This window comes from Rhincodon typus, chromosome 4 (assembly GCF_021869965.1).
Source record: "Rhincodon typus isolate 14 chromosome 4, sRhiTyp1.1, whole genome shotgun sequence".
Lineage (NCBI taxonomy): Eukaryota > Metazoa > Chordata > Chondrichthyes > Orectolobiformes > Rhincodontidae > Rhincodon > Rhincodon typus.
Window position 1 is genome coordinate 88,375,731 of NC_063335.1, and position 23,007 is coordinate 88,398,737.

Sequence of the window (23,007 nt, forward strand, 5' to 3'; positions counted from 1 at the left end):
CAATATCACTCGAGAGTGTCAAGTCCCCTGGATCTGATAGGATGCATCCTAGCATATTAAAGAGAGTGTAACAGAGATAGTGGCGCACTGGTAATCATCTTCCAGGACCCCCTATATTCTGGAAGAGTCCCAGAGGATTGTAAAAATGCAAATATGTCACCTTGCCTTTTTAAACAAAGGTGTTAAATAAAAGGTAATAACAGACCAGTCAGCTTCAATGTCAGTTATTGGAAAACAATTTGAGTCTATTATAAAGGATGTAATAGCAGAGAACTTAGAAATACAAAACATGATCAAGCAAAATCAGCACGATCATAGCTGACAAATGTACTGGAATTCATTATGTTAGTAACAAGGAGTATAAATGAAGGGGAAGCACTGGATGCAACATATTTATTTGGACTTTCAGAAGGTGTTTGATAAGGTGCTACATATTAGGCTATTTAATAAACATGACAGCCTATACTGTTGGAGGTAGTCAGTCAATCAGCACAGACACAGGATTGGTTAACCAACACGAAAGATGGGATAAGAGCGGTATTTTCTGGACGACAAAATGTGGCTTGTGGTTTGCCACAGGATCTGTGCTGGAGCCACAATTATTTACGATATATATTACTGACTTGAAATGAGAAAAGTGAATGTACAATAGTCAAATTGACCGATGACAAAAACAGCTGGGTAGGCAGGTGGTGAGGATGATACAAAAAGAGAGTCTGCACAGGGATGTAGACAAGTTAAGCAAGTGGGCAAAAAATATGGCACATGGAATATAAAGGTGGGAAATTGTGAGGTTATGTATTTTTGCAGAAATAGAGGAGCTGAATATTATTTAAATGGAGAAAGACTGCAGAAAACTACAGAAGAAAGGGATTTGTGAGTCCTCAATCATGAAATCACCAAAAGCGAGTATCCAGGTTCAGTGGGCAATAGAGAAGGCAAAAGGAGAGTTGGCCTTTATTTCAAAGGGAATGGAATGTAAAAGAAGGGAGGTTTTGTTAAAACTCAACAAAGCATTTATCAGACCACAGCTGGAATACTGTGAACAGTTCTGGGGTCTTATCCAAGGAAAGATATGCTGATATTGGAGACAATACTGTCAAAATTCAATTAAATGATCCTCTCTATGGAGTCGATGTTCTTATGAGCAATGGTCAACTAAGTTGTGCACGTACTAGATGGAGCTTAGATGAGCGAAAGGCATTGTTATTGAAACATATATAAGATTCTTAGGTGGCTTGACAGGGTAAATATGGGAGAAATTGTTTCCCCTTACGGGACAGTCTATAACCAGAAGGCATAATTTCAGCATAAGAGGTCGCACATTAAGATGGAGAGGAAAAGGAGTTTCTTTTTCCTCCCAGAGGCTGGTGAATCTGTGGAATTCTTTATTGCAGCAGCTATTGAGTCTGGGTTGTTTTGAATATTCAATATGGAGACAGGCATTTTTAAATTATAAGGAAAACAAGCATTACAGCAGAAAGGCAGCAAAGTGGAGGGGACAGAAATCAAATTATCCATTATCTCAGAGTAGCAGAGCAGACCCGATCGGCTGAATGGCTTATTTCTGCTCCTACGTCGAACGGTCTATAAACATTCTGAGTGTTATACTAACCAGGAACTGAGCTGGAATAGCCATATAGATACTGTGGGTACAAGACCAGGTCAGAGGCTCAGAATTCTCAGTTACTCACATCCCAACTCTCCAAATTTCTAAACCATCCGCCATCTACAAAGCCTAAATGCTATGGAATACTCACCACTTGCCTGGATGAGCCAAGTTCCAACACACAAGACACTTGACACTATCCAGGACAAAACTGCCCATTTGATCAGCTGTTCAACAATGTCAAAATTCACCATATCCACCAGCGACGCACACGGGTTGCAATAAACACCCCATAGCAACGCAGCAAGGCTTCTTTGGCAGCACCCTTCCAAACACCATGACATTAATGACCAAGAAAGACACGGGCAGCAGCTGCATGGAACATCACCACATGCAAATTCTCTTTCAAGCCACTCACTGTCTTACTTGGAATTATATCACCCTCCCTCTACTCTTGCAGAATCAAAATTCAGAAACCCCCTCAATAAAATTGGGGGTCCATCCACATCAGATGGACTGCAGACAGCTGCCACCTGGAACAGTGATCACCTTCAAGGGTATTTAGAAATGGGTAACAAATGCTGGCCTTGTCACAATTACAAGTGCAAAAGTTTGCTTTTCCCAATTTTTATATAGCAATTTAAACATAGTGAAAGCAATCCTATGAAGAACCAAATGAAAATAGCCTCACTTACCCAGGTTATTGTGCAACCCAAGCTCAGTTTTGAATCTACTCCTGACATCGATTAGAATAAGATTCTGGACTGACTTACCATCCCTGTTCACTCTTGAATTTGTAAGCAGCACCAAGGATATGACCCAAGGGTCCCCCAGCTTTGAAATCAAGGAAACATTTTGCCTGTTTTGACAAAACATAAAGGTCAACACTGGTTCAACACCACAGTACATCAGACAGCATTTACAATTTACTCCAACAACATATGATAGCGGAAACAGCTATCCATTGGAGAGATCATTCAGTTCTAGGAAAGTTCCTAAAGATGAACACTGACAGTTAGTTTGTTAACAAGTTATCTGGGATTGGAGTGTAACTGAGACCTCCAGGTTCTAATCTGTCTCAAAGCATATAGCTCACATATCAGGTCAAGAGACATGTCTCCAAAGTGGTGAAAAAAAATTTACTGCTTGACAGATGTTGCAACATTTTTGAAATCACTTCCCCCCCCCCTAAAAAAAAACAAATTGTGTTCCCTTACCGAGATCAACAACTAAAATAACTTTTGATTAGCCAATTCACTTCACTTTTAAGATCCTTGACTATGCTTGTGGAACTCAGAATATGAAAATGCTTATTCAAATTTATCTAGTCCCTTTGTTGTTTTCTGTCATAACTCTCCTCTCCCTTTAGTTCAGGAAAAGTTCCAAAATGCAAAGTCAGTTTTCAAAAGGTCAGTTCTCCAAGTCGAGTTATCAACGCTATGAAACCCTTCAAAATTTCCTCCAGTAGGAAATCCCTTTTAAACATGAGGTTCCAAAACTGGACAGAATTCCAGACATGGCTTCAGAAACAAAATCCTACAACAGAGGAAGGTTCTCGTTCAACCCAAGATGGAAGCTTTCAGACTGGCCTCAGTCATGCCACCTTGTGAGGTTGTACACAAATTGACAGGAAGTGAGCAATGGTGTCCCACAAGGATCGGTGTTAGGGCCTCCATTATTCACATTACTTATTAACAACTTGGATAACAGCCTCGCAGATCATATATCCAAATATGCTGATGACACAAAGTTAGGCAGCACTGTAGACAGTGTAGATGACAGCATCAAATTACAAAGGGATATTGATAGAATAGGTGAATGGGCAAAACCATAACAAACTGAAGTTCAACATAAGGAAGTGAGGAGTTATCCATTTTGGACTGAAGAAAGATAAATTAGGGTACTTTCTGAGGTTCTTGAATAGATTTGTAGCTCAGGTTGTGGATGCTGTGGTTGGTTTGTTCGCCAAGCTGGTCCGTTAGTTCGCAGACGTTTCATTACCTTGCTGGGTAACATCATCAGTGCAGTCTCCGATGAAGCGTTTTTGTGTTTACCCGCCTGGTCCCACCAACCAGTTTAATTGGGACAACACCAGGATCCTAGGACAGGCCAACCAGAAACAAGTCAACCAGAGACAAGCACGGGAATTCCTCGAGGCCTGGTCCTCCACCAAGAAGACCATCAACGAACACCTAGAACTAGACCCTATATATAAACCACTGCGAAGGAAAACCAGAAATGAGGTAATCAAATTCAATAGACCCCACAGTTTAAACACCAGGCAGGAAAACACAACAGCGCTTCACCGGAGGCTGCACTGATGATGTTACCCAGCAGGGTAATGAAATGTCTGCGAACTAACAGACTAGCTTGGCGAGCAAACCAACCAAAATAGAGTACTTTTGAGATGATAGGTTAAATATAATGGATGTCTAAGAAATTTTGGGGGTTCAGGTGCACAGCCCTTTAAAACGTGAGGAATAGGTATAGAAAATAAGCAAGCAAGCTCATGGAATAATGGCCTTTATTTCTAGAGGACTGGAGTACAAGGATGCAAAAGTAATGCTGCAGCATAACAAAACCATAGTAAGGCTTCATTTAGAGCACTGCGAACAAACTTCGCACCAAATCTTACAACGGAAATACTGGCCTTAGAGGGAATACAATATAGGTTTACAAGAATGATACCTGGACGTTACGGGTTAAGTGATCAGAAGAGGTTATACAAAATTTAGTTTGTGTTCTCTATCATTTAGGAAGTTAGAGGTGAGCTGATCAAAGTCTTCAAGATATCAACAGGAAAAGGCAGGGTAGATGAAGATAAATAATTTCCACTGGTTGGGGATTCGAGAACTAGGAAGCATAGTCAGAGAATCAGGGCCAGACCATTCAGGAAAGATGTTAGGAAGCACTTCTCCACAAAGAGTAGTACAGGTACAGAAATCTCTTCCACAAACAGCAGCAAATGCTTGATCAGTTCCTACTTTTAAATCTGAGATATCTTTGCTTAATAAAAAAAAAAAATCTATTAAGGAGGTTATGGACCAAAGCAGCAATTTGCACTTAGGCCACAGGTCAGCCATGATTTCATTCAATGAATGATGGAATAGGCTCAAAGGGCTGAATGACCTATTTCTGTTCGTTTGTCTTATATTCCAAGAATTATGAGCCCTGCAACCTGAGATGTGATTTTGCTGTCCAGAGGCAGCTAATTATGAATCTTCCTCTAGCACAATTTCTCTGCCAGTCATATCCCAGCAAATGTAGACATTGAGCAACAGAACATTTCAGGTTTGCAAAGATTGCCTTAAGAATGAGGTTATGGGGAAGGGGGAAAAATTCCTTCAAATAGAGGAGGTCAAAAAGTCCAATGATCAACTGTAAATTGGTGACACAGGTCCTATCTCATGACCGATTTCAACACCTCCAGTGTCTCATTTATCACAATGCTTGTGTGACATTCAGTCATGAGGGAGCATAAGGCTTCTCCAACTACTGACGGACCCAAAGCTCCAGTCTTCAACACCTGCCACAAACTGTTCCTCAGGTAATAAACGCCATCGTTCTCCCTCGTCACTCCGAGACTGAACTAGACTATTGGTAACCTCAATGTTGTCCTCAAACCAGAGTTGAGCTCTTGACCAATAACCCATCACAAAGACTGCTACTTCCAGCTTGAAAACACCTCCTCTGTTCAACTATTTTAAGACTCATTCAATCCTCTCAACTTAACTCCTGAAATTTTTCTCCTGGCAAGCTTTCCATCTAACCTATATAAACCACAACTCATCTAAGACACTGCTGTCCACATTCTAAGTTGAAGAAAAACCAGTAAACCTATTAACTGTGTCCTACTGACCTACATGGGAAGTAGTTCCATATCACCTCTCTTCTGAAATATTCATTCTCATTCCAAAATGCTTCCCACCCACACCCTCAAATCTTGTTCTCACATAACTGGTTTCTGGCATACCTTCTGATTTTTACCAGCTGGGCCTTTGCCAACTGTCTCTACTTCTCTTTCTGCACATCAGGCTTCCTTAAAACCTAGCACATGAACCAAATTTTGTAGAGCCCAAATATCTTATTAGAAGGCTCATTGTCAAAATTTGATACATAGTACTCCTTCTTTGGGACATGTTACTATAGACTACCAGACCATAGGGCTGCTCTTTCATCTGACAGAGAGAACGACCTTCAGTGACGACTGATGATGATTAACCTGAGGATCATCACTCCTCAGGTAAAGAGGAAGATTGAGAAGGAACCTCCTTCTTGGTATTAAATTTCACCATACATCTTGAATGCAAAGTTTCAAACTCGGCTTATGGTATTAATGGTGCCATTTTCCTCATTTAGCTTACAAATCCATCCAAGTCAAAATAGAAAGGTTCAATTGTCAACACAGCTAATCTTATTTTGACCTCAACCAATTTATATGTGAACATCCACACCAGCTGACAAAACAGATTGTGCTTACAAGTTACTTACTGGAAGTTTAGTTAATGCAGGATTGTTAACGTGCTTGCCAAAAGCATCTTCCTGAAACTGAAGCAACTGCACCACAAGTCCAGCCAGTGTTTTGTTTGAAGGTGAATCTGCCTGTACAAACTGAAAAATACAATTGATTTAAAGGCTTTGTAGAACAGAAAGGCTTAAAAAAACCTCTAAGTTTTGTACTTGAGGCACGACATGAGGAAATATGGAAACACATGGTGGGATAGAGAGTGCGGGAACTTGATTGATTTTTGGTAGAAGCATCATCACCAAGATTTCAGTCATGTTCAGTGGTGATTTCGTGACAATTTCACAATAGAAACCATGAATACGCAACGCAGTACAATTTTTGACTGCATCCCTCTGAAATGGAAATCTCTTCACTTGTCTATGCAAGTTCAACTACAACTAAATTAAAATATCAGAGTAAAGCAAAGTGATTCAGGTGGTGGTGACAGTAGAATACAAAGACTAATTCAATAGGTTTGTCAGGCTAAAAGGCACATGATCATCACTATTGACATCAGTTCAGCAAGTACCAGGCTATGACAATCTCCAATAAGACACAGAATTTAACCATGTCCCCAAAACATTCAAAGGTATTACCATCAGTAATTCACACCCCTCCCCCACAATCAACATCTTGGTGGTTATTCATTGAGAAGAATTTAACTGTACATCACTTTCAATATTCATTCCCTTTACTCCTGACACACACTGGCAGCATTTACAGCACCTTCCAGTGTATTTCAATTTCTCACACTGCCTCTTTGGACCACACCTACCAAATCTGTAACCTCTACTATTGTGAAGGGCAGATGTACAGGATCATGTTCAGATATTTGGCAATGTCGTCAGGAACAAATTCCCTCCAAGTCATGCATTATTCTGACTTGGAACCACATTACCATTCCTTCACTGTTACAGGTCAAAGTCTTGGAACTCCTTTGTAACAGTACTGACTTGATTCGATTTGATTTGAATTGATTTATTATTGTTTCATGTACCTACGTACAGCAAAAGGTTTTGTTCTGCATGCAGTGCAAGCAGATTGTACCATGCAGACAGGAGAGCAGAATACAAAATTACAGAGAAGGTGCACAGACAGGGAGATCAACATTAAATTTTAAATTTGAAAAGTCCATTCAGAAATCTAACAACAGCAGAGAAGCAGCTATGGGTGTCCCTATACCTCCAGGACTGTTGCATTTCAAGAAGGCAGCTGATCATCCTAACAGAAGTACCTTCAGAGATTGTAGATACTTGGGTTGTAATTTTCCAAAAATCCATGGATTCTGGGGAAGTACTGGAAGACTGGAAAACTACTAATGTGACATCCCCCTTCAAAAAGGAATGGGGCAAACAGCAGGTAAACATAGGCCACTTAGCCTGTGGAAAAATGTTGGAATCAATTATTGACAAATAATAGCAGAACACTTGGAAAAAAATCATGTAAACAAGCAAAATCAGCACGGCCTCATTAAAAGGTAAATGCATGACTAAATTATTAGAGTCTTAAGGAAATCTCAGAGTGGATCAAGGGTCAATCAGTAAATGCATTCTATTTGAAATTCCAGAAGACTTTTGATAAAATATCCTACAAAAAGTCAAGTCATAAAGGTCACAGCCCACGGTGTTGGAGGTAGCATACCACCAGGGAGAGAACTGATATACACTAATCATCTGGAGGAAGGAAGTGAATGTACTGTACCCAAATTTTGAAATAGGAAGTGAAGAGATATTGGAGGTTTTGGTAGGCTTAAATGTGGACAAATCCCCAGGTCCAGAGGAGTTATATCTCAGGCTGCTGTGGGAGATGAGGGACGAAATTACAGGGGCTATGACTCAGATATTTAAATTCCTCCCTGGCCACAGGGAAGGTGTTAGAGGACTGGCTAAGTCATTAGAGTCCACAGTATTGGAGGTAGAATACTTGCATGGAAACAGAATTGGTTCATGGGCAAGAAACAGCGAGTGGGATTAAGGGGGTGTTTTTTTTCAGATTGGCGACCTGTGACCAGTGGGGTTCTACAGGATTCCACAGTGGGATTTCCGCTGGAGCCACAACTATTTACAAAATATATAAACAATTTGGAGGAAACATGCTGTAGCCAAATTTGTAGGTGATTCAAACTAGGTGGAAGGGCAAATTGCGAGGCGGACCATTTTACAAAGCGACACTGATAGGTGAACTAAGTGGACAAAAGCTTGTCAAATGGAGCATAATATTGGAAAATTTAATATTGTTGATTTTAGAAGGGAGAACGAAAGAACAGCTTCATTTATAAGTGGAGAAAAACTGCAGACAGTTGAACACAAAAAGGGACTTGGAGGTATTTGTGCACGAAACACAAAACTAGCACACAAGTGTAGCAGATAATCAGGAAGGCTAAAGAAATGTTTGCCCTTATTCCAAGGGGATTGGCGCCCAAGAGTAAGGAAGTCTTATTGCAACTGTACAAGGTGCTGGTGAGACAACATCTGGAGTACTGCAAGCAGTTTTGGTCCCCTTATTAAAGGGGAGGAATTATTTCATTGGGGGCAGTTCAGAAAAGGTTCATCACAATGATCCCAAATATGGAATGATTGTCCTATGAATAGAATATCTTTTATTTCATGTGTAATCCATTTTTTTCTTTCTTTATTCGTTCACAGGATGAGGGCATTGCTGGCTAGGCAGCATTTATTGCCCATCCCTAATTGCCCAGAGGTAGTTAAGAATCAACCACATTGATGTGGGTCTGGAGTCACATGTAGGCCAGACCAGGTAAGCATGGCTGTTTCCTTCTCTAAAGGGCATCAGTGAACCAGATAGGTTTTTCTGACAATTGACAATGGATTCACTCTTAATTCCAGATATTTTTTATTGAATTCAAATTCCACCATCTGCTGTGGTGGGATTTGAACCCGGGTTCTCAGAACATTATCTGGATCTCTGGATTAATAGTTCAGCGATAATACCACTAGGCCATTGCCTCCCCACTGCAGAAGTACAGTGAAAAGCTTTTACAACGTCTGCCTCTTATGGCGCTTTCTTGGGTACAAGTATCCATGTACAAATTATGGACACAAAAGAGGAATAAAAACTAATTGCATTACTTTCCAGAGTTTAAAAAAAAGTTAGAAATGAGACATTGTTAGAAGGATTGATATTACAGTCAGGAAAGAGCAAGGTTTTGACTCTATTCACTGGAGTTTAGAAGAATAAGAGGTGAGCTCGTTGAAACAAATACAGTTCTTATAGGGGCTTGACAGGGTAAATGCTGAGAGGATGTTTCCCCTTGTGGGAGAGTCACAGAATCAAGGAGCACCAACTTAAGAGTAAGGAAAGATCAGTAAGGAAATCTAGGGTTACGGAGAAAAAGGAAAGTGGATGTGAGCAATGTTAGATCAGCCACGATCCTATTAAATGGAGGAGCAAGCTCAAAGGACTGAAAAACCTATTCCTGTTCCTGTTTTTTATGGTTTTATCACCTTTTCAAGAACTACTGTGGTTAGAAAAATAAACGTTCCCCAAGCAATGTCCATGTGCTGTGAACAAATAACAATATCATTGAAAACATTAAATTTATCTCAAGAGGACATGTGAAAGCTGGTCACATGACTACAGATGATGGCTCGAAAGGGGAGCCTGCTCCTGGGGAAAAGAACCAAAGCTGGGATTATGGAGAGACCCCTAAAAGACATCCAGATCAAAAGTGCAGGGTAGAAAGAGCAGTATTTTTAAAAGTAACAGAGAAGTTAAGAAGGTAACATGTCCATGCTCACATGATCATGTTTTTACTTGTCCACTTATGCAACATGGGCTTGATTTACAGAGTAACAATTATCAAGAATCCATAATTGCCCGAAAGAAAATGGTGGCTTTATAACAAGTGCAATGTGTAAACCCCACATACCATTAGGGAAGAATCTTATACAATTCTGAGCCTATGATAGCCAAACGAACACCTATTCAGTTCCAAGTCAGGATAGTGTGGGGCTCAGATGGAAAGATGTGGCAGTAATGATGCAGTTTCCACATCTTTGAAGTAGGATAGGAGCATGTAGAACTCAAGCCTTGTAATATTTTAATGTCTTATCACAAGCAAACATACAATATAGATCCTGCTTTAAGTTTAGGTGGGTAAGTGCCAACAAGAGATGATCTTAGCATCTTCTCTTTGACATTCACAGACATTACAACTGGGCATTTGATAGTAGAGAATTTGAATATTACTGAAAAAGGACATTTTGCCTCGGCTTTTCATGTTACATTCACCAGCACAATTCATTGGAATACCAGTTCACGGTGCTAATGAACAGTTATACTGCTTTTGTACAGAGTGCTGATTGGTTGACAAATTGATGCATTGGTCAAGCCATTGCCCTGGAGACTACACCAAATTGCTGATGACTGACAGTTAACTGCCAAGCTTCATTTAAAATTTTAAACCAAACAATTTGATTCTGATGAGAGAGGACTTTCCCCTGAGAAAATGAACAAGGAAATGGCTGTACATAATTTAATGAGTTGAAACAAGTACAATATACATACATGTTGTGATTGCCTGCAAAGAACTGTGCATTCTTAGTTTAGTAGTAGTATCCCTACAGTGTGGAAACAGGCCCTTCGGCCCAACAAGTCCACACCGACCCTCAGAGCATTCCACTCAGACTCATCCCTGAACACTATGGGCAATTTAGCACAGCCAATCCACCTAGCCCGCACACCTTTGGACTGTGGGAGGAAACTGGAGCAAACCCACGCAGACACAGAGAGCATGTGCAAACTCCACACAGACAGTCCCCCAAGGGTGGAATCGAACCTGGGTCCCTCATGCTGTGAGGCAGCAGTGCTAACCACCGAGCTACCATGCCACACAGGAACACAGGCACACAACTACACCATTCAACCCATCAAGCCTGCCCTACCATTCAATAATAAATCACAGTTGATCTAACTTTTGAATGTCTTTTACTCAAAAAAAAAAACCCTGCACGCTATTGATAGATTTTGGATTGCCAATCTCTGCCATGAACATACTCAAGGACTGAGAAAGTCCCAAGATTTACAAGCCCCTAGGTTTAAAAAAAAAATCCTCCTCTCAAACCTAAGTGGCATCCCTTCCTTTCAAATTGTGGTCTTTTCTAGACTTCCCAGCAGGGGAGGTGATGACCTAGTGGTATTGTCACTGGACTGTTAATCCAGAGACCCGGATAATGTTCTGGGGACCTGGGTTCGAATGCTGCCATGGCAGATGGTGGAATTTGAATTCAATAAATATCTGGAATTAACAGTCTAATGATGACCACAAATCCATTGTACATCGTTAGGGGGAAAACCCATTTGGTTCACTAATGTCCTTTAGGGAAGGAAACTGCCATCCTTACCAGGTCTGGCCTACACGTGACTCCAGACCCACAACAATGTGGTTGTCTCTGAGCAATTAGGGATGGGCAATAAATGCTGCCTAGCCAGCAACGCCCTCATCCCGTGAATGAATAAAGGAAAAAAAATGCAAAGGAGAAACATTTTCCTGCATCTCGAGTCAGAAGATGGACAGGTTGGGGGAGGAGAGATTTTAAGGCTAGTGAAGTCAATATTCAGGCCATTGTCCATCTTCCTACTCAACTATCCCCTCTAACCCTCCCACCTGCATCCACATATCTACATCTCACCTACCCCCCCTCATATTTATTTCTGGGCTTTCCCCACTCAGTTCTGACTAAGGGTTTCGGCCTGAAACATTGACTTTCCTGCTCCTCAGGTGCTGTCTGACCTACTGCATTTTTCAAACTCCACATTTATTGGCACAGACCCAGGGTGCCCAATCTCTCTTCATAGGACAGACCCCATCCGAGGAACAAGTCTACTGAAATTTTGTTGTACTTCGTCTATGGCATTATCATCTTCCCTGAGTTAAAGAGCTCAAAACTGCACGTAACATTCCACAATTGGCCTAACCAAGCTCCTATACAATTAAACCAAAAAACTAGTGGAGAAAATTCTGAAGGACAGAATTAATCTCCAGTTGGTGAGGAAAGGTTTGATCAGAGTTAGTCAGTATGGATTGGTCAGAGGGAGAACCTGATTCAAATTTTGAGCATATGACCAGGTGTGCAGATGAGAATCATGCAATTGATGGAGACTAAGGGATTTCAGCAAAACCTTTGTCAAGGTGCTACATGGAAGACTGATAAAGAAGGTAAAAGCATGAGATCCAGGATAACTTGGATCCAAAACAAAAAAGATGACAGAAATGCAGATGCCATGATCAGAAACAAAACATTTTGGTTTAAGTTCCTTCCTTGGGACAGAGGAAGGGCCACTGGACCCAAAATACTAACTCTGATTTCTCTCCACAGATGCTGACAGAACTGCTGAGCTTTGCTAGCAATTTCTGGTTTTGTCACTTGGATCCAAAATTGGTTTACCTATAGAAGACAAAAGGTGGTGGTACAAGGGTGGTTGTGAGACTGGAGACCAGTGTCCAGCCTTTATCAGTCACAGCTTAAGATTATAAGAGTAAGGAGGTTATGTTGGAGGTGTACAGGAAACACAGAGGTCTACAGCACGGAAATGGACCTGTTAGCCCAACTTGCCCATGCCACCCAGCTTTCACAAATTAAACTAGTCCCATTTGCCGGTGTTTGGTTCATATCCCTTCCTATCTATCCCATCCATTTACCTAAATATTTCTTAATTGACAAAATTGTATTCGCTTCCACCACTACCTCCGGCATCCAATCCAGACACTCACCACCCTTTGTGAAAAAAAAACGGGCCCTCTGAACCCTTTTGTATCTCTTCCCTCTCTTCTCATAATTCAAACTTCACTTAGGTCATAGCTGCAGTACTACATGCAGTTCTGGTCACTGCACTATAGAAAGGATGATTGCAGAGTGGGTGCAGAGGAAATTCACCAGGTAGTTGCCTGGGTTGGGGCAGTTCAGCTATGAAGTGAGGCTGGATTTGGTCAAGTTGTTTCCTTTAGAACAGACAGGGGACCTGATTGAGGTGTACATGATAAGGGGCATGGTCAGGGTGGATAGAAAGCAGCTGCTCCCCTTACTTGAAGAATCAATAACAATGAGACACAATTTTGAACGTGAAAGGCAGGAGATTTACAGAGGATGGAGGAAAGGTTTTTTTCACCCAGAAGGTGGTGGAAATCTGGAATGCATCTCTTGGGAAGAGTGGTTTTGACAAGAAACCCCACAACCTTCAAAAAAGTTATTGCAGAGATAGTAGGAACTGCCGATGCTGGAGAATCTGAGACAACAAGGTGTGGAGCTGGACGAACACAGCAGGCCAAGCAGCATCAAAGAAACAGGAAAGCTGACACTTCGGGTCTAGACCTTTCTTCAGAAATAGGGGAGGGGAAGGGGATTCTGAAATAAATAGGGAGAAGGGGGAGGCAGATAGAAGATGGATAAAGGAGCAGATAGGTGGGAAGGAGACAGACAGGTCAAGGAGGCGGGGTTGGAGCCAGTAAAGGTGCGTGTAGGTGGGGATAGGTCAGTCCAGGGAGGACGGACAGGTCAAGGAGGCGGGATGAGGCTAGTAGGTAGAAGATGGGGTTGGGGCTTGAGGTGGGAGGACAGGTTAGGGAGGCGGGTACAAGCTGGGTTGGTTTTGGGATGCGGTCGGGGGAGGGGAGATTTTGAAGCTTGTAAAGTCCACATTGATACCATTGGGCTAAATGTGAGAGGCTGAAAAGTGTTAAGGTGCAAAAGGATGTCAGTACCCTTGTCAATAAGTCATAAGGATTGCATGCAGGTGCAGCAACCTATTTGGTCGGCGGATGGAATGATGACCTTTTTATTGCAAGTGGATTAGAGTATGGGAACAGCGATAATCAGTGTAACGAAACGTCTGTGGAACAACAAACCAGCTTGGCGAGCCAACCAATCTTAACACCCACAACCCGATCTACAGATCTACTCCAAAACCTTAGAAACCTATGGGCGCAACACACACAAACTGGGAAGGAAATGGGAAAACTACGCCAAACAAGACAGCGCAACCGACGAACAACTCTACTTCCTACAGGGACGCCTCGGGAACCAGGTATTACCACACAGTGTGAAGTACAAACCACCCATCAACAACCCACAAACCCGGAAAACAGCAGAACAAAACGGCCGCAAGATGGCAAGGGTAAATGATAAACGACGCACACAACCGGCTCCACAAATACAACAGAGAAATTACGCACCAAAAAACGTTATTCCAGGAAGCTACCAATCAAGACTGGACAACCGACATGGAACGAGCCATGAACATCAGCCGACAGACCACAAGAGCCAAGAAAGGACAGACCCTGCAAGACCAGCTAACCACACTTACCCACAAAAACACAACAGAACTGACACATGGATAAGGAACCTCTCCGACAGGAAACTGACAGACGCGGAAAAAGCCGTTCTCACCCGGGGACTGAACTACAACTACAGGGACACCAACAAAACGGAATTGCGAGCTACACTGGAAGCCACACTCAAGACCAACAACATCAATGAGAAACACAACAAACTATTAGACAGACAGTAGTCCTGATACTAACCAGAAAGAGGGAACTCAACACCCTCAACACACGGGAAAGACAAGCCCTGGACAGATTAAAGAAGGACAAGAACATCACTATACTACCTGCAGACAAAGGGCGCATGACAGTGATAATGAATAAAAAGGACTACATCTCCAAAGCACAAGCACTGCTCGCCGACGAGAACACATACAGACCAATAGAGACTGACCTGACACCACAACTAAGCAACAAAATCCTATACACGCTACAAAGACTTAAACAAACAGGACAGATCAACAAAACAGACTTCTTAAGAATGAAACCCGAAGGAACCAACACACCCTGATTCTACGGCCTCCCTAAAGTGCACAAGCCGGAAGTCCCCCTCAGACCCATAGTCTTCCTAACAAGCAGTCCATCGCACAGATTAGCCAGAGAACTACAAAGAAGACTCAAGCACCTAGTCAACAAATCACCCCACTCCATCCACTCAGCCCAAGAATTCCTCAACTCCATCAAAGACAAAGATAGAGGACGAAGAGACCATGATATCGTTTGATGTCACCGCCCTATTCACATGTATAGACATACCACTAGCAAGGGAAATAATGACAACACTACTTGAACAAGAACACGACCCCAGTGAAACCATCTCCAAGGACACAATGCTTAAACTCCTGGACCTATGCCTTACCACCCACTTCACCTTCGACGGCCAAACATATGAGCAAATCAATGGGACACCCATGGGATCGCCGATCTCCGGACTCATAGCAGAAGCAGTGATGCAAAGACTGGAAAGGACTGCCCTTCCCCAAATCCAACGTAAACTATGGATACGCTACGTAGACGACACCTTTGTCATTGTTAAACAGACCAAATTAGAAGAGACACACAAACTCATAAACAACACCCTCACCGGAATAAAATTCACCAGACAGGAGGAGAAGAACAAACAGCTCCCATTCCTGGACGTCATGGTAGAGTGCAAGACAAATGGGGAACTGCAAACGAAAGTACATGGAAAAGCCACACACAGAGACCAGGTATTGCACTTCAATAGTAACCATCCTAGCACACACAAACGAAGCTGCGTGCAAACACTATTTAAAAGGGCAACAACACACTGCAGCAACACAGAACTACACCAAGAGGAGGAGGAATACCTCTTCCAAGTGTTCAAGGATAATGGATATCCAAAGAACTGGGTCAGGAGATGCCTACAGGAACAGCATCAGAAAGATTCTACACGCCCCGACACACACATCACACTACCCTACATCAGGAACACATCAGAACTCACCACAAGACTTCTACGACCACTGGGCATCAGAGTGGCACACAAGCGCACATCAACCTTACAACAAGTGCTCACCCGAACTAAAGACCCACTCCCGACCATGGACAGGACCAATGTCATCTACAAGATCCCCTGCAGAGACTGTGAGAAACACTACATCGGACAAACAGGAAGGAAACTAACAACAAGAGTACATGAACACCAACTGGCTACAAAAAGACATGACCAATACTCACTCATCTCAATCCACATGGGCATGGAGAACCATGACTGGGACAACACCAAGTTCCTGGAACAGGCGAGGCAGAGACAAGCACAAGAATTCCTGGAAGCATGGCACTCCACAAAGCACGGTATTAATAAACACATTGAACTCGATCCCATATACATTCCACTACGGAGGAAACCCGGAAGTGAGACAATCCATCGCAATGGACCCCAGAGTTTAAAAACCAGGCGGGTAAACACACCGACGCTTCATCAGAGGCTGCACTGAGGATGTTACCAAGCACGGTAACGAAACGTCTGCGGAACAACAAACCAGCTTGGCGAGCCAACCAACCTCAATACATAGCTTCTAATACAATCCTAGTGACAATCCTAATTGGTCAATTTGCACTTTCCTCTCATGCAGAGTTAACTGTTGGTTTTCCCCTTGAATTGCTATTTTTGTCAATTGCCCTGATGAAAGAAAGTTGAAAAGCCTCTAAAAACTATTCCAGTGGTAAAAAATTCTCTTGTTTCTTCCACCTCATTCATGTCAAAAGCTGGAGAGTCAAGACCCATTTCAAACTGGACCTCAATAATTCTGAGTGACTGTGATCATTCGTCATGTTTCCTCCAGACCAATTTAACTGAGGAATGGAGAAAGCAAAGTCAGGCTTACAATAACACATGATGTGAAGCCATAAGTGGCAAAGCCACTCCTCCTAGCTGCACATCTAGGGATGCCAATACGGAGTCAGATGAATGTTAGGCATCCATGCTGAGAAGAACATTACTGTATGTTGGAGAATTCTTTTAAAATTTATTATTGATTAATTTGACTCAGTGACACTGAAGAGAGGGAGATATCTTTCCAAATCTGGATGGTGAGTGGTTTGGAGAAGAACTTCCATGTGGTGGTGTTCCTCTTTACCTGTTGCCCATGTACTAGATGGTACTGGTCGTGGGTTTGAAAGGTATTGTCAAAGAATTTTTGGACAATTTGCAGTGCATTTTGTCGATGCTACAAACTGCTGCCACTAAGCATCAGAGTGTTTGGGAATGTGTTTTTTGTCCTTTATTCATTAACGGCATGAGGGCATTGCTGGCTAGGCAGCATTTTCTGCCCATTCCTAAGTGCCTAGAGGGCAGTTCAGGGTCAATACATTGCTGTGGATCTGGAGTCACACATAGGCTAGACCAGGTAAGGATGGCAGTTTCCTTCTTTAAAAGGACATTGGTGAACCAGGTGGGTTTTTCTGACAATGCATTCACGATCACTATTAGATTCTTAGTTCCAGATATTTTACTGCTGAATTCAAATTCCACCTTCTGCCGTTGCAAGGCTTGAACCCGGGTCCCCCAGAATGTTATCTGGGTTTCTGGATTAACAATCCAGCGATAACAACACTAGGCTATTGCCTCCCCTAAATCAATCAAGTGGGCTACTTTGTCCTGGATTCTCAGTCATACAACTCAAAGGTCCTTCAGGTCTTTGCTGGTCAAAAACAGCCAACTAATTATTTTTATGCCATTTTCTAGCACTTGGCCCATAAACTTATGTGCCTTAGCATGAGACGTGTATATCTAAATTCTTCCGAAATGCTTCTGAAATGCAATGAGAGATTCTGCATCTACCACCCTAACAGACAGTGATTTCCAGATTCCTACGACCTTCTAGATAAAAACAATTTCGCACACTTCCCCTTTAAAATGTTCAGCCCCTATCTCAAACCTATGCCCTGATCATTTTCACCTTGGTGGAGAGATCAAAGTTTCTTTCATCTTACCTATGCCCTTCAATTTAACACACATCTCAATCATGTCTTCCTCCCCACCCTTCAGTCTCTTCTGTTCTAAGGCAAACAACTCTATTCTACCTAATCTCTCTACCGAACTAAAATTTTTCAGCTCAAGCAACGTCCTGGTAAGTTTACTCTATTAAGTAGAAGTGTTCTTGAGGCTGCACTCATCGAGGCAAGTGGGAAATATTCCATCATGCTCTTGTCTTCAGCCTTGTAGATTAGATTTCAGAGATTCAGAAGCTATGTTACTTGCTGCAGGATTCAAAGCCTCTGACCAACTCTTGCAGCCACTGTCTTGCAATGTTTCATGCAGTTCAGTTTCTAGTTAATGGTAACCACCACATTATTGGTAGTGGAGGAAATCTTCGTCCTTATTTGTCCTGTTTAATTTGAGACCTGGACAGAGTTTAGATTAATCAGGTTAACTTATAGCAAAGTATTTTTTAAAAATCTATCTTAGAATGCTCAGAAAACCCAATACAGATTAGCATGGTCATGTCAAAAACTCAATGTAATGAAAAAAAAAAATCAAAGCTGGACTGCTGACTCCCCGTATCCTAGCAGCAGATATATGCCACAATTCACTGCTCAGCCAACGGACAATGACACAACCCCCAATATCAAAACCTCCATGGTTAATCAGAGATTCCTTGTTGCATTAATGTACAAGTAATTAAGACAAAGTCACAATGCATGAACTAAGAATCCACCAAGCATCAGTAACCTGGAAAGACTTGGAACTTAGCTTGTTGTCTGAGATTGCTGAGTTTGAACTGTCTTCACAAAAAATTGATGTCTAATACATTGAGCTCTTTCTAATTCATTCATGGGGATGAGAGTGACACTGGCTAGGCCAACATTTATTGCCCATTCCTAATGGACCTGAGGTAAAGAGTCAACTACATCAGCCAAACTGGGTAAGGTTGGCATTGCCTTCCCTGAAAAGATATTGGTGAACCAGATGGGTTTTTACGACAATCAAAAATGGCCACATTGTCACCATTAGACCAGCTGTTTATTCCAGAATTTTTACTGAATTCAAATTTCACCATCTGCCATGGTGAGTTTCGAACACAGACACCAAAACTTTGGTCTGAAGTTCTGCATTACCAGTTCACTGACATTACCACGATATATGAGTGTCACTGCAGGACTGATAATAATTGCCTACTCTTTTTTGCCGTAAGAGATTTCTATGGAACTAGAGTCAAACATATGACAGATCTAGTACAAATGAGCTAGAAATGACCTTTATTATATGCCATTGAACCAGTAGATAATGACAACTATCTAGTAGCTACATGATAACTTGCAGTGAAAGCTGCTTTCGTATTTGAGAACTTTGATTTAGGAGCTCCAAACAGTCAACACCCGGTGCTCCCTTGCCATCACACCAGCATCCACATACAAGGGATCATAACCCACCATTTCTGCCACCTCTGGCGGGATGCCATCATCAGTCATATACAACTCACTCCTTCCTGGTTAATATTTCACAGGGTTTGTCCCCTCTGGGAAACGCTAGTCCAATCACAACGCCTCCCGCATAATCGTAGAAGGTGCAACACCTGCCAGTTTACCTCCCCCTCTCCTCATTGTCCAAGAATTCAGATACACTTTCCTGGTGAACCAGTGATTTACCTGCAATCCACTCAATCTAGACTACTATATTCGCTGCTCACAATACGGTTTCCTCAACATTTGGGAGACAAATCCCAGACTGGGTAACCACCTTACTGAATACTTACATTCTGTCCGGAAAAATGATCCAGAGCTTCCAGTTGCCTCTGACTTTAACAGACTACTGTGCTCCCTGGCCAATAGTTTGTCTCAGGCCTGCTGCAGTACTCTAGCAAGGTCCAGCACAAGCTCAAAGAACAGTACCTTATTTTCTGCTTGGGGTCCTTACAACCTACAGGACTCAATACTGAGTTCAATAACTTTAAAGCCTCAACACATCTTCCATGAATTTCACCCACACCACACCTCAAGCTCTGTCATGACGCAGGTTGTTTTGAGCACTGTTCCACTTTTAACTACAATATGGTCCCCATTAATAGCTCTTCTTTCTCCCAACTTATCATTATTACCCCCTCCTTTGCCTGCCCAACAATCTCACCCTCTCTGCGCAGTACCTCCATCTATGACTTACTCCTTTAAACATCATCTTGTCTTCCTTTCTCCCTATTTCGCCAGCACGCATACTACTTTTCCAAGCTACCATCAGTTAAGAAGGGTCACTGAGCCCAAATAGTTAACATGGCTTTCTCTCCACAGACATTACCAGACTTGCTGAATTTCTCCAGCTGTTTCTGTTTATAAATCCAAATTACTTGTTCAATAGCTTGCGCATTGACACCGTTCTCCGTTTACAACAAATTTAAAAGTATGTTACAGATCAGCTGCAGCATGTTCAAACTGCGTTTTTTTTCCATGCACACACATCCCAATTTATAGTAGGTCTGTCAAATGCAATTGCATCAAGGTAAAATGTAATACTTGTTAAGTTTTCTTTTAAACCCAGATTCTCCAATTAAACGGCTTTCCTTTTACCATGGAAGTCAGCTTGCAATGCCTCAGTCGAAATGACAGGAGCAGCCAGCGCAGTGTTAAGACTGCATATTGGACATGACAAAGTGCTAGAGAAACTCAGGAGCTCGAGTAGCATTTCAGGAAAAGAAAAACTTGAACATAGGAGAATTGAATTGGACTCTGTGTAACCGTGTTCCATAAAGTCACATTAAACTCAAAATGTTAACTCTTTCTCTCTCTACATATACTACCAGAGCTGTTAAAATTCTCCAACACCTTGTCTCTATTTCAAATTTTTCTTATAGTATTTTGCTATTATGTTGAACATGACCAATGATTACAGTCAAAGCCCCATGCTTAATTTGCATTTTTATTGTCAAGGGGCAGAGTGGAGCTCTTTACTGTATGCTGTGAACTTGTGACACGGCACAAGTTCCGACTTGCATTATCTACTCCACAATTCACCCAAAAATAGGTAGTACAGCGGTGTGTGCCATAATCACCATGATTACAATGTGATTATATGTGCATGGTAACACAATTGCAAAATCAGCAGTCTCTCATTCAAGTCATGCAACACTGAAATGTTTGAGTTATGCTCTGTACCAGTTGCTAAATTTGAGAGATGCAGTGGGTAGTGAGCCTTCATCTAAATTAGACGTGTCGAATATTCAGAATTATTCTTTTTAAAATTTGAACTAATTCATTTTGTTCAGCTGGGTAAAATTCCATTGTGAATGTTAATGGGGTAAATCAAAAGCATATGATAATCTACACGCATTTCAAAATATTTAGGAAACGGTGCAAAATAAGTCATTTTTCAAATTTGGATTATTACCTTAAATTGAATTTTGTAATGATTACAAACAAAAACACAACTGGATTTGGTTTTGTCACTCTAATTTCTTTCAGCAAAGGTTTGCTCCACAAGGGAAAAAGCTTCACCATTATTCACAGCCTCCACATCTAAACTAAAACAATAATCATAGAATCCCTACTTTGTGGAAACAGACATTTCGGCCCAACAAGTCCACACTGACCCTCAAAGCATCCCACTCAGACCCATCCCCCTAATCTACACATCCCTAAACACTATGGGCAATTTAGCATGGCTAATCCATCTTGTCTGCACATCAGTGTGGGAGGAAACCCATGCAGACACGGGGAGAATATGCAAACTCTACACAGTCGCCCAAGGGTGGAATCGAACCCGGGTTCCTGGCGCTGTGAGGCAGTAGTGCTAACCACTGAGCCGCCCAGTAAGACAAAAATCTCCGAAATGCTGTGTTCAAACCAATGCCATTTAATGCCCAAGCACCTATTGATAATACTTCAAATTTTGTGTATTTCATGTATACACTTCATTAAACTAAATCAGCAGAACAGGAAACAGAAATACCACTACTCCACCTACAGTTATCCAATCAAGTAGCATATAACCATCTGTTTCTGCCTTACAAACTGCACGATCCATGATGCCGGTTCAACGGATTAATCTGTTCTATCCTTCTGTCACTGACTCCCTCGCACTGAACACAACTTCCAACATCAAGTTAACAAAAAGTGATGGAGAAGCCAGCATCTTTCATTTCTCTGGTCCTGAATTCATTCCAACTTTGAGAATTTATCTTTACATGTGAAGTTTTAAAAGTGGTTATTAGTCACTTAGTTAGGTCAATAAAATTGGAATTCCCTGATTTTCCGCAACTATGGAAAAAAAAAGTTTTCACTGTAAGAAGAAAATCTCGAGCTCTCAGTGTTTAAAAAGAACGAAATGAAATTACAAGTATCTTTGCTGGAGGCGTTCCCCGCACGAACGGAGCATCACCGGCCCCAACCTCCTCCTCAACACAAAGCAACTAAAAACTCTTGGACCTCAGCTCCACGAGATGGTGGCCTCCCGCAGGAGGAAATTCTGTAAAGAATGCAAGAGACGCTTAGTAAACCCAGAAGGAAGGGGATGGGGGTGGAAATCGGGATAAGTCTTGTTCCGTGTCCCTCTAACGCCTTACACCGCGCAATCATCGACCTTCCAAAAGCCGAAGAAGGCCTCAGCCGCCATTTGGGGCAGAGACGCCCGGTGAAGCCGGCTCAGTCTCTCCGGCTCGCGTCGTCGAGTCCTCGGACACTCACTTTCTTGTAGTTTTTGCCCAGCCACAACCTCAGGCCGTCAAACTGCGCCACGGTTTCCGACGACTCCAGGAACCTGATGTTCGGGCCTCCGTCTTTCTTGCGAGACAGTCCAACCGCCGCCGCCATCGCTCAGCTCTCGCGCTCACACACAAACAGAACAACAAGCCAACAAAACCAAACTTTATTGTTCCGGCCACGCGCCTGCGTCGTTCTGCTCTGTGCGCAGAATGGAGTCGGTGCGGTCGAATAGTTCCTAAAGTGTTAAAGGAAGACCAATTCACATTATAACAATGAAAAAGGGACTCTGGAGGCCATTCGTCCGTTAGTCGGCCTTTTGACCGAGCCTTGCCATGAAGATAATGCCCGAGTAGGGTTATGGCTGATCCTCTACCTCAGTTTCACTTCCCTGAAACA

General features: G+C 42.2%; 1 protein-coding gene across 3 annotated transcripts in view; it reads right to left on the bottom strand.

Annotated features, from left to right (window-relative positions):
• Positions 1 to 22,762, bottom strand: part of smarcc1a (SWI/SNF related, matrix associated, actin dependent regulator of chromatin, subfamily c, member 1a) — a 192,342-nt gene extending 169,580 nt beyond the window's left edge. For 2 of the 3 annotated variants that reach the window (XM_048595545.1, XM_048595544.1), the window contains exons 1-3: positions 22,594 to 22,762; positions 6,101 to 6,220; positions 2,383 to 2,468 (exon numbers count right to left, since the gene is read on the bottom strand). In XM_048595545.1, the coding sequence (XP_048451502.1) occupies positions 2,383 to 2,468; positions 6,101 to 6,220; positions 22,594 to 22,719 (332 nt within the window). In that variant the 5' untranslated portion in view covers positions 22,720 to 22,762. The remainder of the gene's footprint in view (positions 1 to 2,382; positions 2,469 to 6,100; positions 6,221 to 22,593) is intronic. The other variant, XM_048595546.1, reaches the window with a different exon arrangement.
• Between the last annotated feature and the right edge of the window lie 245 nt (positions 22,763 to 23,007).